The 19,424-nt window shown below is 36.2% G+C and overlaps 1 protein-coding gene across 1 annotated transcript in view; it reads left to right on the forward strand.

Annotated features, from left to right (window-relative positions):
• The window catches only part of LOC132476099 (centrosomal protein of 170 kDa-like), a 108,055-nt gene that overhangs the window by 86,270 nt on the left and 2,361 nt on the right, over positions 1-19,424 (forward strand). Inside the window, 6 exon segments of the mRNA XM_060077836.1 lie at positions 1,034-1,146; positions 1,149-1,180; positions 3,206-3,376; positions 6,945-7,033; positions 17,024-17,117; positions 17,878-17,929. Coding sequence (XP_059933819.1) covers positions 1,034-1,146; positions 1,149-1,180; positions 3,206-3,376; positions 6,945-7,033; positions 17,024-17,117; positions 17,878-17,929 — 551 coding nt within the window.

Consider the following 19,424-nt stretch of genomic DNA (forward strand, 5'->3'; position numbering starts at 1 on the left):
TATTTAATTCTTCAATCCATGTAGCTAAAAATACAAATAAATGGCTTTATGGAAATAAGCTCTAAACCTGGAATCTGGTCCTGTCTTAGCTACTTCTAAGTTGTGTGGTCATGAGCAAGCCAGTAATTTTCTCCGAAAATGTGTCTTTATTCACAATCAGATAAGTTCTACCTCACAAGCTCTACCTCTACCTTGTGACCCTCAAATGACATATTGTGTACTGTGAAGTATGGTATGTGGTGTAAAGTGCCATGCTGTGTCACAGTTCCTCACCTTGGTACCGTACACCCCTTGGGCCGTCTGGGGAAGCTTAGGGAGCTCTTCTCAGAAGAATGTTTCTAAATGCATAAACGTAAAATACTTAGAATGACAAAGAAATGCAATTATATTGAAATACAGTTATCAAAATATTTTTAAAGGTATATAGTAATATATGGTTCTCTGTTAACATACTAAATGGAATGTTATTGCTGTGGGTTTAATGAACTGCAGTAATTTTGAAATAGTGATGACTAAGTGTTTTGAGGTACTTGTAGCAACTATAATGTGATTACTTTTGCTGACAAAAATCAGCAGTATTGCTAATACCACTGTTGTTTATTGCTTGTATTTATAATTGAAAGAAATGCTAAGTTTCAGTTAGGAGAGTAGTGAAAATAAAGTTGTAATTGCTTTTCTCATTCAAGTTCATGGACTCCTTGAATTCTGTTCACCACCCCCAAGTTTAATAACTCCTGTATAGTCATTAACATTAACAGTGTATTTTTAAAAGACATATCACTACTTCAGGTGTTTAACATGTATTTTTCAAAGTGACAACTTGTAGATGATGTGCAATTTAGTTTTATTAATATTTGGAATTCAAGTTTAAGACTTTGAGTATCAAATAGTTAATAGCATGTCCAAAAATTCTTAAGTTTTGAGTACAAATCTTTAACTAAATATACAACTTATGTAACTGATTCTATCAAAATGATTGTTTCTAGACCTGTTATTTGAAAGTATTAAACTTCTTTTCTAAAATTATTGCCAGGATCAGCCAAGATCTTGCTCTCATTGCTCGGGAAGTCAACGATGTAGCAGGAGAGATAGATCCAGTGACTTCATCAGGCACTGCCCCTAGTACCACAGTAAGCACTGATGCCACCACCCCGGCTCTGCCATAGACACTAGAGAAGAGGTAGGAGATCTTCATGGAGAAATGCATAAGGTTCTTTCTTTTCTTTATTTCTTTTGCTTTTAGCTTTTTGCTTAGTTTATTTTAGTTATGTCCACCCTTCCTATTTGCATGAAGCTCTGCATTTTCCAACTTTGCTTTAACAAGTTTCTTTTATGTTTTTATAACAAAACTAGTAAAGGCTAACATTTTGTCTACTATTAACATGAAGCTATAAAATGATTTAAAATAAGCACTTTGTAAAATATGAAAATAAACGGTATCTGAAAAGCAAACCCAAATTTGGTAAATGTATAAATAATAAATAGTTGTATAAAGTTTTTGTAAATTTTACATAGCTTCTTAACTAGGAGTTATCTCTAGTAGCAAAGAAAGAGAAAAATTCTACAGTTTTCACGACTTAAAATAATTCTGTTGATGAATATACACATGCATATGTATACACAAAGATTCTTCAAAAATTGAAATATACCTACACACACACTCAAATATGTGTATCCAGTTTTGAAACACTCTTGTGAACTCTGCAATGTAAGTTAGCATATATAGACTATTGCCCTTCCAAAACCAGGGCCTCCTGCCCTCCCACTCCAGGGGGCACCATGTACATACATGGCTCAAGAAGGTGCCTTTAACATATAATATAAAAATAACGTAGTCTGGCCATGTTGGCTCTCTTGATTTGGTGCAGAGCTACAAACAAAAGATTGGCATTTTGAAAAATGAATTACAGTTTTATTAGGACAAAGCCACACTAATTTGTTTAATTATCATCTGGCTGTTTTATTCTACAACGTCAGAACTGAGTAGTCGGACAGAAGCTGTATGGCTGCAAAGCCTAAAATATTTATTATCTGGCCCTTTACAGAAAAAATTTGCCAGCCCCTAATATTGATGATTCATTCCACTCCCTTAATTTTATAAAGTAATGTTCTCAATAGTAGCCAAAAATGGCTAGCCTCTTTGACAAATTTAATTCTGGTAAACTGTACTACTAAAATTTTCTTCAGTTGCATTTTGTCACCTTTATAATCTTATTCTTTAATGGTCATTTTTTTGGTTGTTTTTTTCCCCCTTTATGTGTTGTCTAATTTGGTAAATGATGTTTCATCAACCTGTGTAGAGTTTTGTTACCACAGTGATCAATTGTAATTGTATATAAAAATCATTCTTATTGGTGAAAAACAAAAGAATCCTCTTGGTGGCAAGACATACACAATTCCTCTGGTACACTTTAAATGATGAAGGTATTATTTTCACAGCTGTCTAACTAAATTTTACCTAACATGATTGTACCTTCACTCAGACCCAGTAAACTTTTTCAAACATTTCATTGAGTAGACTTCCACTTTTTCCTTTTGGCTTTATTTCTTATTATTGTACTAGAGTTTATTCCTTCTTCAGTAAACCTGAGCTACTTTGTACCGTATGTGTATAATTTGCACTGTAGATGGCAGTATATCATTTGTACTGGAATATGTCATTTCTGTAACATTGCTAAAAGTTTATCTAAGACCAAAAAATACTTTGTGAATTAAAAAAACCTTTTTTCTTTTGTAACCTTAATTATAATTTGCAATTTATTTATCTGTGAAGAAATTTGGCACCTGGATTTGGGGAGAAAAAAAGGAAAAAACAAGATAGGAAACTAAAAGAAAAAGAAAGATTATTTTACACGGGCAAGGCAATGTGAGTAAAATGAACTCCTTGTCCATCTACATGGCTCAGTTTTTTCTATTTACCATCTGTGTTTTCCATTTAGGGGAAACTTTATCCATGGAAGACTCAAATTTAACATAGTTACATATTTTGGATTTTGAAAATAAAATCGATGTAGATGAACATTTATTTTATAAAACAGACACCTTTGAAGTGCTTATAAAAAGAAAGTAATTGGTTTATTGAAGATTTCATGCTTCTATTACTACCTGAGAATGGAATGCCTTCTAATTATAAAAACTAGAATGCCAATATCTATGTTTTTCCAAATTACTCTGTGCTCATAAGGATTTGCTTTTGTCCTATTAGTTAGTTGATCGTGTTTTTGATGAAAGCCTCAACTTCCGGAAGATCCCTCCATTAGTTCATTCTAAAACACCAGAAGGAAACAACTGTCGGTCTAGTGGTCCAAGACCTCAACCAACAGAGCCTCCTGATCACTTAACAATTACAAGGCGGAGAACCTGGAGCAGGGATGAAGTGAGTAAACCATAAACTTTAACAAATGGCAAGAGGAGGCATGCCCCATTGGTGGGAAAAAGATGAGAATTATTCAATATATAGGGCTGGGAAAAAAAGTGCTTGTCCTTATGGGTAGAATGGAATTTCATCCTGACATCACATCAAATACAAATAATTAACTCCAAATGAATTTAGTTCCTAAAGGTCAAAAGCAGAACTTTAAAATGTTTTAGTAAAATGTAGGTAAATATCTTTCAACATTGCAGTAGGGAATGATTTCTTAAAAGCCACAAAAAGTTTTGACTTTAATAAAAGATTGGTAAATTTGAGTATGTTAAAGGACTATGTGAAACATACAGGCAACAAGGGATTAGTATACAGAATATATCAGAACTCCTACAATCAATTTAAAAAGGCAAAAACATCCCAGTAGAAAAATCTGCAAATAACATGCACAGCATTTCACTGAAAGTACCCAAGGCCTATGAAGAGATGTTCAACTTCATGAGTGTTCAGAGAAATACTTTTCAAGACTACAGTGAGATTATTTTATACTCATTCAATTGGCAACAAATAAAAAAGTCTTAAAATATTAAATGTTGGAGAAGATGTGGATACATAAGATTTCTTATTGTTGCTAGTGAGGTTAAATTGGTCCAGTCACTTTGGCAAACAGTTTGACATTATTTCCTAAAGTTGAGCATAAACATAGTCCATTATCTAGTAGTTTTGCTGCTAGTGCATACCCTTTCCCATTGAGAGCAAAAGGATATTTATAATAGCGGTGTGGACAGTAACAAAACTTGGAAACAATCTAAGTGTTTATATCTGAAGAAAATTGAATGTATTAACTGGTATGTGCACAAATTGAACAATTTATGGAGTAATCAAGACAAATGAACTACAGCAACATGCCACAATGTGGATGAATTTTAGCAATAAAACATTTAATGAAAAAAGTAATTCTCAAAGGATTGTATATAATGTGTTTTGTCACAAATTAATAAAATAAAAATATATACTTAGGACAGAAATAGATCTAACAAATTATATAAAAAGGAAAGCAAGGGAATGATAAATGGGATTCAGGACATTGTTTACCTTGGGCGGAGGGAGACAGGGAGCTGCGATGGAAAAAACCTAGAGGTAGAGTATAGCAGTTAGCTGTTTCTTTATAACAGACCACAAAAATCTCAGTGGCATAAAGCAATAGGCATTTATTTATCACACACCTGTGGGTTAACTGGTGGTACTGCTCAGCTGGACAATTAAAAGTTGTAGGTTGAGTTCAGGTTTGCTCCATGTGTCTCTCTTGTTGCTAGGACCACATCTGTGGATCACTGGATATACGGAACTGGAGGTAAAAGTTAGTGTATAAGAATATATATGTTTGCAGTAGTACAGAGTAGAAAATAATCTACCTGATGGAGAAGCACTGTAGCTAGTTCCATAACTGCAATTATAATATGCTAGATGGTTTTAGAACACACTTTCTTTGTCCTGATAGTTGATAAGTTGTACTTGGTTTCAGGGGAAGGGCCCATTCTCTAATCTTATTCATACTTACTTGTCCTGAGGTCTAGGAAGATAAATTCCTCCAAATGTAATAAAACTATAGAAGTTTATATTTTTAAAGAGAATGGAAACATTTAGATTGATAGTTATCTCATAGTTGATAATCAGAAAAAAATTTAATACATTGTGATACTGAACTCTATGACGTAGAAAAGAGAGATATCCTTTCTATGTTATAATCTACCTTAGACTATCCTGCCCTTTCTCACTCCTTCCTAATTAATATATGTCTTCTACTCTTATTTGGCCTTTTTTCTCAAGGCTCACAAAATACCATTATGCTTATTTAGCCTTTCATTGTCTTTATGTTGCTTTTCACACCCTAAGTTACCTTTTATCCCTCACTAAATTCAAATACTTATCATACTCAAGTTCTGGTTTTCCATGATACTTTCCTTATTAATGCCACCGCTCACTGAACTCCCTTTCATTAGAGTTCGTAAAGCAGTGAATCACAATTAGTACTTATTTACATTGTTTTTATAAAAATATTTAATAATATTTCCTGTATGTTGTTGTTATCTCCCCTACCAGTGTTTAAAGCATCTTAACATCCAAGGCCATATCTTATTTTCTGGGTTTTTTTTTTTACAGAGTCTAGATATAGTTCTGACAATGTAAGGAACTGATTTTAGAACCCATATCTAGTCCCAAGTTCAGTCCTTCTTCTAGCATTCCACACTAGCTGTGCCTTTCATGGTTTAGCTCTTGGCAAACTACAGGATGCAGGCCGAATTCAGCCTACCACCTGGTTTTGTAAATAAAGTCTTATTATGACACAGCTGCTTTTGCTATAATGTAGCTGCTTTTGCTATAATGAGATGCATAGTTGTGACAGAGACCATATGGCCCCAGTCTTCACTCTCTGGCCCTTTACAGAAGTTTGCTAACCCTTGGTTTTGCCCATAAAGTTCAACTGGGGTGTTAACACCCCCATCATTAAAACTTACTATTTTGAGTAAGTTTTTAAAAATTATCTTTCCCACTGTGGAGAACAAGGATTATAATTTTCTTGATCTCTGTGTGCCTATCATTTGGTGAATATTTGCCTACTCTTTAATACTAGGAGACAGGCCTTGAGTTTGGCTCAAGTACTCAGTGTAGTTGAAGGTGATATATAATGTTATCATTTTGAATTTAATTCCACCAAAGGGATATCCTAAAACTAGAGCATTATGGGAGGGTTATTAACCAAAGGACTAAATTAATGAAATAAACATCAATTAACAGAATCTTACATGGGAATAAAGTCTCCAAATTCAATCACTGATTGATTTTTTGACTGCACATTATTTGTCCGGCACTGTTTTGATGCCCTCACAACTGAGTGCAGAAGGCAGCCAAGTAAGCAGGTAATTACAATTCACTGGGATAAGTGTAAGAAGGGAAATATAGGATGTGATACTGTGGGAACCCGTAGGAAAGGCACTTGAGAAAATTCAGAGAAGGGTTCTTAGAGATATTGCCATGCAGTTTAAGTCCTGAAGGATGGGAGAGGTGTTGGACACTCGAAAACTGGGTCTAGTTGAGAGGGCTAGGGGATGATGAGAGATGACAATGGACATACTTCATGGAGGGAATTGAGGAATAGAAAATTCAATACAACACCGTCCCTATACACAAGATTCTGGCTAGCGAAGGGGTCAGACACTAAAAGATAATAAATTACTTACATTTTCCCATTTATGATCATTTGAATAGGAAGCATGAGGGACAGGATCATGATAGTAATTGAAGATTAGGTAATATGGATTGTTTTATGAAAGTTATATGATAAAAATAACATGGAAACTTGACAAGTTATTTAACAAAAAGAACTCCTTTGTTAATATTTACTTTTCTTTCTCAATTTAGTTACACATTACTCTAATTAGATTTTTCATTGATCTTTATTAAAATTAGCATAAATATTGAATGCTCCTAAATGTAGTGAGTTGTGACTAGTATTCTTGGTGGTTATCCAATAGAGCAGTACTATTTTAATGTCTGTTCTTTTCTTTTCATGTTTCAGGTCATGGGAGATAATCTGCTGCTGTCATCCGTCTTTCAGTTTTCTAGGAAGATAAGACAGTCCATAGAGAAGACAGCTAGAAAGATCAGGTATTGTTGTATTACTCAAACATCCTTGCTTCTGTTACCATCTGTTCCACTTTCTGCAAGCCTGCTACCACAGCTTCTGGGAACTCATGAAGTCAATGGTACTGAACCTTACTGCTGCCACTAGCATGTTCTTTCCTTTTTAGATATTATAGCTATATGCTAGACAGCACGAAGGGGACAAAAAGAGAACAGATGTCCCAAATAATCAGCCCCTTGGTAATTGAGAGCTAACAGCTGTAATCACTTAGATTAATTTTATTAATAATCAGAAAAATTTACTCTTCCACAAAATAATAGTAAGTATTTGAAATTAACAGAATTTTAGGGCATCTTTTATGAGACCTCAAACTTTAGGTACAGCTTCCTCATCAGTAAAGAGAACAAAATGAGTACTCTTGCAAGACTCAGAAAATTTATGTAAAAAGGCCGTAGATCGTCAAAAACTAGATTTTCTAATGCCTTTGCTATTTATTTATGTTGAATCACAATAATTTTTTCAGTGTCTGACCCCTTCGCTAGCCAGAATCTTGTGTATAGGGACGGTGTTGTATTGAATTTTCTATTCCTCAATTCCCTCCATGAAGTATGTCCATTGTCATCTCTCATCATCCCCTAGCCCTCTCAACTAGACCCAGTTTTCGAGTGTCCAACACCTCTCCCATCCTTCAGGACTTAAATTGCATGGCAATATCTCTAAGAACCCTTCTCTGAATTTTCTCAAGTGCCTTTCCTACGGGTTCCCACAGTATCACATCCTATATTTCCCTTCTTACACTTATCCCAGTGAATTGTAATTACCTGCTTACTTGGCTGCCTTCTGCACTCAGTTGTGAGGGCATCAAAACAGTGCCGGACAAATAATGTGCAGTCAAAAAATCATTCAATCAGTGATTGAATTTGGAGACTTTATTCCCATATAAGTTTCTGTTAATTGATGTTTATTTCATTAATTTAGTCCTTTGGTTAATAACCCTCCCATAATGCTCTAGTTTTAGGATATCCCTTTGGTGGAATTAAATTCAAAATGATAACAGTTATATCACCTTCAACTACACTGAGTACTTGAGCCCAACTCAAGGCATGTCTCCTAGTATTAAATAGTAGGCATATGATTGGGCCCTAAAGGTTTGTTAATTCATGTGTAATAACTAATTGATTAAGCTGACTTTTTTTTTTTCCTACAAATTTCAGTTGGGCTTTACGCCAGGAAAGGGAGAGCTTCATTTGTCTCTGGGCATATGCTTGATTAGTAAATCATAGGAGAATGGTTTGTCATGTGAAGGAGAGCTCTCTTACTTGTGGCAGATGATGGGATCAGCAAACTTGGGAGTGATGTAGTCATTAAAGGAACACATACACAATACCCCACCTAAGATGATGTTAGAGCACTAATGACTTAATCACTGAGTGCAATTAAAATGAAAATAATGCACTCATTTATAAGCCAAATCAGAAATTAGAAAATGGTGTTATTTATGAAGAGCCTGCAACTAATGTAATTTCTCTAAATCAGTTATAAACCTGAAAATGTGCACATTTTTAATTTAGAAAGATCCAGTGAAAATATATTGTTATTATACCTTTTACTTCTTTGTAACATGATTTTTTTTTTAATTTTTTTTTATTTTACAAATTTAATCAGTTATACATATACATATGTTCCCATATCCCCTCCCTTTTGCGTCTGCCTCCCACCCTCCCTATCCCACCCCTCCAGGCGGTCACAAAGCACCGGGCTGATCTCCCTGTGCTATGCGGCTGCTTCCCACTAGCTATCTACCTTACGTTTGGTAGTGTATATATGTCCATGCCACTCTTTCACTTTGTCACAGCTTACCCTTCCCCCTCCCCATATCCTCAAGTCCATGCTCTAGTAGGTCTGTGTCTTTATTCCTGTCTTACCCCTATGTTCTTCATGACATTTTTTTTTCTTAAATTCCATATATATGTGTCAGCATACAGTATTTGTCTTTTTCTTTCTGACTTACTTCACTCTGTATGACAGACTCTAGGTCCATCCACCTCATTACAAATAGCTCAATTTCATTTCTTTTTATGACTGAGTAATATTCCATTGTATATATGTGCCACATCTTCTTTACCCATTCATCCGATGATGGACACTTAGGTTGTTTCCATCTCCGGGCTATTGTAAATAGGGCTGCTATGAACATTTTGGTACATGTCTCTTTTTGAATTATGGTTTCCTCAGGGTATATGCCCAGTAGTGGGATTGCTGGGTCATATGGTAGTTTTATTTGTAGTTTTTTAAGGAACCTCCATACCGTTCTCCATAGCGGCTGTACCAATTCACATTCCCACCAGCAGTGCAAGAGTGTTCCCTTTTTTCCACACCCTCTCCAGCATTTATTGTTTCTAGATTTTTTGATGATGGCCATTCTGACTGGTGTGAGATGATATCTCATTGTAGTTTTGATTTGCATTTCTCTAATGAGTAAAGATGTTGAGCATCCTTTCATGTGTTTGTTGGCAGTCTGTATATCTTCTGTGGAGAAATGTCTATTTAGGTCTTCTGCCCATTTTTGGCTGGGGTTGTTTGTTTTTTTGTTATTGAGCTGCATGAGCTGCTTATAAATTTTGGAGATTAATCCTTTGTCAGTCGCTTCATTTGCAAATATTTTCTCCCATTCTGAGGGTTGTCTTTTCGTCTTGTTTATGGTTTCCTTTGCTGTGCAAAAGCTTTGAAGTTTCATTAGGTCCCATGTGTTTATTTTTGTCTTTATTTCCATTTCTCTAGGAGGTGGGTCAAAAAGGATCTTGCTGTGATTTATGTTATAGAGTGTTCTGCCTATGTTTTCCTCTAGGAGTTTGATAGTGTCTGGCCTTACATTTAGGTCTTTAATCCATTTTGAGCTTATTTTTGTGTATGGTGTTAGGGAGTGATCTAATCTCATACTTTTACATGTCCCTATCCAGTTTTCACAGCACCATTTATTGAAGAGACTGTCCTTTCTCCACTGTACATTCCTGCCTCCTTTATCTAAGATAAGGTGACCATATGTCCGTGGGTTTATCTCTGGGCTTTCTATCCTGTTCCATTGATCTATCTTTCTGTTTTTGTGCCAGTACCATACTGTCTTGATTACTGTAGCTTTGTAGTATAGTCTGAAGTCAGGGAGCCTGATTCCTCCAGCTCGATTTTTCGTTCTCAAGATTGCTTTGGCTATTTGGGGTCTTTTGTGTTTCCATACAAATTGTGAAATTTTTTGTTCTAGTTCTGTGAAAAATGCCAGTGGTAGTTTGATAGGGATTGCATTGAATCTGTAGATTGCTTTGGGTAGTAGAGTCATTTTCACAATGTTGATTCTTCCAATCCAAGAACATGGTACATCTCTCCATCTATTTGTATCATCTTTAATTTCTTTCATCAGTGTCTTATAATTTTCTGCATACAGGTCTTTTGTCTCCTTAGGTAGGTTTATTCCTAGATATTTTATTCTTTTTGTTGCAATGGTAAATGGGAGTGTTTCCTTGATTTCACTTTCAGATTTTTCATCATTAGTATATAGGAATGCCAGAGATTTCTGTGCATTAATTTTGTATCCTGCAACTTTACCAAATTCATTGATTAGCTCTAGTAGTTTTCTGGTAGCATCTTTAGGATTCTCTATGTATAGTATCATGTCATCTGCAAACAGTGACAGCTTTACTTCTTCTTTTCCAATTTGGATTCCTTTTATTTCCTTTTCTTCTCTGATTGCTGTGGCTAAAACTTCCAAAACTATGTTGAATAAGAGTGGTGAGAGTGGGCAACCTTGTCTTGTTCCTGATCTTAGTGGAAATGGTTTCAGTTTTTCACCATTGAGGACGATGCTGGCTGTGGGTTTGTCATATACGGCCTTTATTATGTTGAGGAAAGTTCCCTCTATGCCTACTTTCTGCAGGGTTTTTATCATAAATGGTGTTGAATTTTGTCGAAAGCTTTCTCTGCATCTATTGAGATGATCCTATGGTTTTTCTCCTTCAATTTGTTAATATGGTGTTGATTGATTTGCGTATACTGAAGAATCCTTGCATTCCTGGAATAAACCCCACTTGATCATGGTGTATGATCCTTTTAATGTGCTGTTGGATTCTGTTTGCTAGTATTTTGTTGAGGATTTTTGCATCTATGTTCATCAGTGATATTGGCCTGTAGTTTTCTTTCTTTGTGACATCCTTGCCTGGTTTTGGTATCAAGGTGATGGTGGCCTCGTAGAATGAGTTTGGGAGTGTTCCTCCCTCTGCTATATTTTGGAAGAGTTTGAGAAGGATAGGTGTTAGCTCTTCTCTAAATGCTTGATAGAATTCGCCTGTGAAGCCATCTGGTCCTGGGCTTTTGTTTGTTGGAAGATTTTTTATCACAGTTTCAATTTCAGTGCTTGTGATTGGTCTGTTCATATTTTCTATTTCTTCCTGATTCAGTCTTGGCAGGTTGTGCATTTCTAAGAGTTTGTCCATTTCTTCCAGGTTGTCCATTTTATTGGCATAGAGTTGCTTATAGTAATCTCTCATGATCTTTTGTATTTCTGCAGTGTCAGTTGTTACTTCTCCTTTTTCATTTCTAATTCTATTGATTTGAGTCTTCTCCCTTTTTTTCTTGATGAGTCTGGCTAATGGTTTATCAATTTTGTTTATCTTCTCAAAGAACCAGCTTTTAGTTTTATTGATCTTTGCTATCGTTTCCTTCATTTCTTTTTCATTTATTTCTGATCTGATTTTTATGATTTCTTTGCTTCTGCTAACTTTGGGGTGTTTTTGTCCTTCTTTCTCTAATTGCTTTAGGTGCAAGGTTAGGTTGTTTATTCGAGATGTTTCCTGTTTCTTAAGGTGGGATTGTATTGCCATAAACTTCCCTCTTAGAACTGCTTTTGCTGCATCCCATAGGTTTTGGGTCGTCGTGTCTCCATTGTCATTTGTTTCTAGGTATTTTTTAATTTCCTCTTTGATTTCTTCAGTGATCACTTCGTTATTAAGTAGTGTATTGTTTAGCCTCCCTGTGTTTGTATGTTTTACAGCTCTTTTCCTGTAATTGATATCTAGTCTCATAGCATTGTGGTCGGAAAAGATACTTGATACAATTTCAATTTTCTTAAATTTACCAAGGCTTGATTTGTGACCCAAGATATGATCTATCCTGGAGAATGTTCCATGAGCACTTGAGAAAAATGTGTATTCTGTTGTTTTTGGATGGAATGTCCTATAAATATCAATTAAGTCCATCTTGTTTAATGTATCATTTAAAGCTTGTGTTTCCTTATTTATTTTCATTTTGGATGACCTGTCCATTGGTGAAAGCGGGGTGTTAAAGTCTCCTACTATGATTGTGTTACTGTCGATTTCTCCTTTTATGGCTGTTAATATTTGCCTTATGTATTGAGGTGCTCCTATGTTGGGTGCATATATATTTACAACTGTTATATCTTCTTCTTGGATTGATCCCTTGATCATTATGTAGTGTCCTTCTTTGTCTCTTCTAGTAGTCTTTATTTTAAAGTCTATTTTGTCTGATATGAGAATTGCTACTCCAGCTTTCTTTTTGTTTCCATTTGCATGGAATATCTTTTTCCATCCCCTTACTTTCAGTCTGTATGTGTCTCTAGGTCTGAAGTGGGTCTCTTGTAGACAGCATATATATGGGTCTTGTTTTTGTATCCATTCAGCCAGTCTGTGTCTTTTGGTGGGAGCATTTAGTCCATTTACATTTAAGGTAATTATTGATATGTATGTTCCTATTCCCATTTTCTTAATTGTTTTGGGTTCGTTATTGTAGTTCTTTTCCTTCTGTTGTGTTTCTTGCCTAGAGAAGTTCCTTTAGCATTTGTTGTAAAGCTGGTTTGGTGGTGCTGAACTCTCTCAGCTTTTGCTTGTCTGTAAACGTTTTAATTTCTCCATCAAATCTGAATGAGATCCTTGCTGGGTAGAGTAATCTTGGTTGCAGGTTTTTCTCCTTCATCACTTTAATTATGTCCTGCCACTCCCTTCTGGTTTGTAGAGTTTCTGCTGAGAGATCAGCTGTTATCCTGATGGGGATTCCCTTGTGTGTTATTTGTTGTTTTTGCCTTGCTGCTTTTAATATGATTTCTTTGTGTTTAATTTTTGACAGTTTGATTAATATGTGTCTTGGTGTATTTCTCCTTGGATTTATTCTGTATGGGACTCTCTGTGCCTCCTGGACTTGATTAACTATTTCCTTTCCCATATTAGGGAAGTTTTCAACTATAATCTCTTCAAATATTTTCTCAGTCCCTTTCTTTTTCTCTTCTTCTTCTGGAACCCCTATAATTCGAATGTTGGTGCGTTTAATGTTGTCCCAGAGGTCTCTGAGACTGTCCTCTGTTCTTTTCATTCTTTTTTCTTTATTTTGCTCTGCAGCAGTTATTTCCACTATTTTATCTTCCACCTCACTTATCCGTTCTTCTGCCTCAGTTATTCTGCTATTGATCCCATCTAGAGTACTTTTTATTACATTTATTGTGTTTTTAATCGATGCTTGATTCATCTTTTGTTCTTCTAGGTCCTTGTTAACTGTTTCTTGCATTTTGTCTATTCTATTTCCAAGATTTTGGATCATCTTTACCATCATTATTCTGAATTCTTTTTCAGGTAGACTGCCTATTACCTCTTCATTTGTTAGGTCTGGTGGGTTTTTATCTTGCTCCTTCTCCTGCTGTGTGTTTTTCTGTCTTCTCATTTTGCTTATCTTACTGTGTTTGGGGTCTCCTTTTTGCAGGCTGCAGGTTCGTAGTTCCCGTTGTTTTTGGTGTCTGTCCCCAGTGGCTAAGGTTGGTTTAGTGGGTTGTGTAGGCTTCTTGGTGGAGGGGACTAGTGCCTGTGTTCTGGTGGATGAGGCTGGATCTTGTCTTTCTGGTGGGCAGGTCCACGTCTGGTGGTATGTTTTGGGGTGTCTGCGGAGTTTTTATGATTTTAGGCCACCTCTCTGCTAATGGGTGGCATTGTGTTCCTGTCTTGCTAGTTGTTTGGCATAGGGTGTCCAGCACTGTAGCTTGCTGGTCGTTGAGTGCAGCTGGGTGCTGGTGTTGAGATGGAGATCTCTGGAAGATTTTCGCCGTTTGATATTATGTGGAGCTGGGAGGTCTCTTGTGGAGCAGTGTCCTGAAGTTGGCTCTCCCACCTCAGAGGCACAGCACTGACTCCTGGCTCCTCAATTTGGGATGATGTGTTGTCTATTCATGTATTTCACAGATGCAGGGTACATCAAGTTGATTGTGGAGCTTTAATCCGCTGCTTCTGAGGCTGCTGGGAGAGGTTTCCCTTTCTCTTCTTTGTTCTCACAGCTCCCGGGTCTCAGCTTTGGATTTGGCCCCGCCTCTGCGTGTAGGTCGCCGGAGGGCGTCTGTTCTTCGCTCAGACAGGACAGGGTTAAAGGAGCAGCCTCTTCGGGGACTCTGGCTCACTCAGGCCGGGCGGGAGGGAGGGGCACGGAGTGTGGGGCGAGCCTGCAGCGGCACAGGTCGGCGTGACGTTGCACCAGCCCGAGGCGCGCCGTGCGTTCTCCCAGGGAAGCCGCCCCTGGATCCCGGGACCCCGGCCGTGGCAGGCTGCACAGGCTCCCGGAAGGGCGGTGTGGACAGTGACCTGCGCTCGCACACAGGCTTCTTGGCGGCGGCAGCAGCAGCCCCAGCGTCCCACGCCCGTCTCTGGGCTCCGCGCTTTCAGCCGCGACTCGCGCCTGTCTCTGGAGCTCCTTTACGCGGCGCTCTTAATCCCCTCTCCTCGCGCACCAGGAAACCAAGAGGGAAGAAAAAGTCTCTTGCCTCTTCGGCAGCTGCAGAGTTTTCCTGGGCTCCCTCCTGGCTAGCTGTGGCACATTAGCCCCCTTCAGGCTGAGTTTTCGCCGCCAGCCCCAGTCCTCTCCCTGCGCTCTGACCGAAGCCCGAGCCTCAGCTCCAGCGCCGCCCACCCCGGCGGGGGAGCAGACAAGCCTCTCGGGCTGGTGAGTGCCGCTCGGCACTGCTCCTCTGTGCGGGAATCTCTCTGCTTTGCCCTACCCAGGTATGTGGGGAGTTTCTTGCCTTTTGGGAGGTCTGGGGTCTTCTGCCAGCGTTCAGTAGGTGTTCTGTAGGAGTTGTTCCACGTGTAGCTGTATTTCTGGTGTATCCGTTGTAACATGATTTTAATAATAAAAATATTTTTTAAATAATAAAATAAATTTTAATAATAAAAAGGGGTGATTGGACTTAGATGGATTAGAAGTTGTGAATAGTAAAATACAGAGGGTAAAGCAAAATAATGAAATTAAGACAAATCACATGTAGGTGGCAAAGACAGCTGCCTGCTCAAATAAATGAGCTAGAATGTAAGTTCCGTGAGAGTAGGGGTCTTTGTCTAAACATACAGTGACTAGAATGTACAATATTTGTTACTATTTGTTGATGAATGATTATTAAATTATTACTCTCTAGGAAATTAAGCTTCTTTAAAACTCATAGCTATATGTGAAAATTGGTAAGGGTAAACTTATCAATAAAGACATATTGTCTTTAAGTTTTTTATCCCTTCAGTGGCTTAGAACTCTGGGGACATTTGTGTGTGTGTGTGTGTGTGTGTGTGAGTTAGGAACCTCAGGTGACAATTCTAAGACATTTTCAGCAAAGGTGAAATGTGTGTGGTTTAACAGTTTGAAAAAGCCCAAGCGTTATACTCAGTAACCACCTTCTGGCAAAATTCACTGAATTTTCAGTGTGGCTAAGCACAGACTTTTTATATTGTATGAGTCCATTGTAATTCTAAGTTGGTCCATGAAATAGTCATTGTTTTCTTACTTTCACCAATCCTAATGCTGTAAGGACTCTTTTATAGAGCACATAATAATTTCTTATGCCTTAATATCATAGTCATTAGGATAACAGCTCTTAGATAGCTGGCAAGGATGTTTAGTCTTTTGGGTATAGAAATTTTAACAGTAGATCAGAAGAATATTCTTATATAGGATTCTGGAACAATTGTTGCCTTTTTAAGTATGGTTATTTGTAATTGTTGATGTTTCAGACTTGATTAGATGTTTATGAATTTCATGTTTTTAAATAAGTTGAACCTAGCACATTGAACTTTGAAGAAATACAAATAAAAATATAATTTAGTTTACTACTTAAATACTGATCAGCTTCTAATAATAATACTTTACTTTCTGGTACAGTGTTGGTTTTTACATAAGGCAGTTAAACTAGATTTCCAAGCCCAATGATGAAATTCAAATGGAAACTAAAAAGGTACCTAGTATTTACAGCTCTCTAAAGCTGCCGAATCATGTCTTCTAGATTGAAGAGAGAAGCATACCACATTTGAAAGACAAGTCAAAATTTTGTGGTCCTTTATTTTATAAATTAAGATACTTGAAATTAATTTTGAACATAAGGATCTTTATTAGCAATTGTTTTTGTCAAAAGGATAGTGTCTTAACTGTTAATAATAGGTTATTATGTACAAATATACTAACAAGAATTAGGATTTTTAAAGAAAAGCAGCATAAGTACTCTAGCTTTCAACCTTTGAAATAATGTACATGCTTTGCTCAATCAATATGAAGCCTTTTCCTATTTAAAGAGGTCTTAACAGACACAGTTGTTTATACCTAATTCAACCCGTTTTCATCTTATATTTATACTGCGTATGTTCTATATGAACGAAGTTGTGTTTTTGTTATAAAAGGTAGTTATATGGTTAATTACAAGTATTAGACAAAGTTTTGGGGTTATTCATCTACATTTGTTTTATATTTGGTTTTCAGTAAAGAATAAGTACTAAAGGGTTTATGTGTGTATTCATAACCAGTCAGTTACTTTATTAGTACAAATCTCTCACATAAATGAGTTTATTGGTAATGTTGGCTCAGTATTTAATTCACAGTTCGTGTTAACACTTAGTGGTTTTTTTTAGCTTTGAAAAGATACATTGCTTTTGTATTATCATTAAAAATGTGATGTTTTTAAAATATGAAAAGTAAAATGCTTATTTTTTTATTTATAGAATATTATTTAAAGACAAAGATCGGAATTGGGATGAAATAGAAAGCAAGTTAAGAGCTGAAAGTGAAGTCCCTATTGTGAAAACCTCAAGCATGGTATGATCATTTTTCTTGAATATTAAAACATTTTTTTAAAGTAAGGTTTTGTTTTCAGGGAATGATATGCTTATTTTTAAACTGTTGATTGACATTTATAAAAGAAGATATAAGTGCACAAATTTGGGGAATTTTATGCCTTCAATTTTCTCTCACGGGGGTTTAAAATGTTGACTGCTTCAAAGTTGCAGAGGGTATGGAGGAAGCTTTTATGTTTCTCACTGTTATACACTCTTGTTCTTGTAATAATTATATGTTATAAATAAGCAATTTTTAAATAGGAGCCAAACTCAAATATAAGTTGACATGAGTCATTTCTATTTACTTAATAGATTGCTTGTCTCCTCCTCAAAAATTTTTACAGATTTTTATTGTTCAGGAATTCATCCTAAAACCGAGGTTGCAGTTTATACATTTTCCAAAGTAAATCCTTAAGCACTTTTACAAAGTTGTTGCAAGAGTGATCAATACAAGTTTTTCAGAATCTTTGCTTATTATTATTATTATTATTATCTTGAACTTTTCATCTTCTGTCATTATCTCATTGAAAAAAAATCTGTTTCAACATTAAAGATTTTAAAATTTGAATCTTGTTTACTGGATATCATGAATCATTTCATATCCTGTTGCTACAGATGTGGTGCCATGTCAATAATATTAAGGATTCCAAATAAGATTAGTGTGAGGTTCATTGCTTATCAAATCAAATAAAAATGTTTTAATTAAAGTAAGCTAAGTTTTGTCATTGCTTTCCCTACAGGAGATTTCTTCTATCTTACAGGAGCTAAAAAGAGCTGAAAAGCAGCTATAAGGTAAATTTACTACTGATTAAGTGTAAAGAGCTAGCAGTTTGGGACAAGTACATTCTAAGTGGTATTTCTAAAATATTATTAAGTATTAGAACACTGTTTGATTAAGTGTAATGATGTATGGATAAAGATATAACGTTCTACATATTCAAATTACTCATAAAAAGAAAGTATTAAAACCAGTATAAATAATTAAAAATATAATAAAGTTAAATTCTAGGCACATAGGCTAGAAGTTATAATTCATAGTATTATATATAGTATCTATTATTTATATATAAATAATAGTATATGAAAAGTATATAAAATATTAAAATGTGTATATGCAGCTGAAAATGCTTATTAGCATTGTTTACTTGATTTGATAATTCTTAAATTATATATATGGTATAACCCAAATGAACTTATGTTATAATATAAATAATAATCATTTGGATAAACCACAAGAAATGAGTGCATATTGGACACAGGGACCAGAAGGAGGAGGTAGAGAAGAAAAAGAAAGAGACTGGGGGCCTCCTGAACTTCAACAGGGACATTGTTTTTGGTGTATGTCAGATCTTTAATTATGCATTTATGCCTATGTGTGTCTTGACCTAGAAGTCCCCAGTGGTACAACAAGCAGATTCCAGAGTTAGTTGCTAATTCTACTGTCTTTGTTGATTGAATTATCAGAGGCATGATATGTTGGTCCTACTAAGTGATTCTTAACCTTTTTTCAGCCTCAGCACACCTAAGGGTATAGTATAACCCCCATGAGGCAAAGTGGCTTGTTTACATGATTTTTAGCTGGTAGGAGGGAGTATGCTTTTAAAAGGACCTCTTAAATAATTCTTGTATCTATGGTGCTTCTTTCTCCCAACTCCCCACTCTACCCAATGCCAAGTTGAAAATCACTGTCCAAGATTTTCCCTTGTCCACGCAAGGATCTTTTGGATTGAAAGCTGGTTTTTATCTGGCCCTTCCCATGAGGTAGCAAGGTCTATTTGGCCTGCTGGGGCTGCCACGGGATATTAGTATCTGGGCTATGAGGGGAACTTTATGGCCCACTGGTACATATATACTTGTACATGGCTAATACCCTAGCACTCTCACCAGGATGAAGGACAACATGCTGTGGTAGCATTCAGAGTGTGCTGATATTACTTCGGCCTCCTCAACTTTCAGGTTACTCTGAACTGCATTTTAGCAACCAATCTCCAATTATCTGAGTAATAAATAAGGCCAGGAGTGTTTCTTTAAATCGTAACCAATGTTTTCATCATCCTCTTATATTGATTAAAGCATATTTCAAAAAGATCTTTCCTGAATTCCATATCTCCAAATCCTAGTCCTTCAGCAGGCTCAGATGCCCATAAGTAGCCTACTCAAGGGACCATAGAAAGCTTTTAGGTTTTTATAATCCACAATATAGATCAGCCCCAGAATTCCTGAAAGTGGGGTTTAAAATATAGAATTCAAAGGATTAGCCAAATTTAAGCCCATATAAGCATCAGTA

Source organism: Mesoplodon densirostris, chromosome 2 (assembly GCF_025265405.1).
Source record: "Mesoplodon densirostris isolate mMesDen1 chromosome 2, mMesDen1 primary haplotype, whole genome shotgun sequence".
Classification (NCBI taxonomy): Eukaryota; Metazoa; Chordata; class Mammalia; order Artiodactyla; family Ziphiidae; genus Mesoplodon; species Mesoplodon densirostris.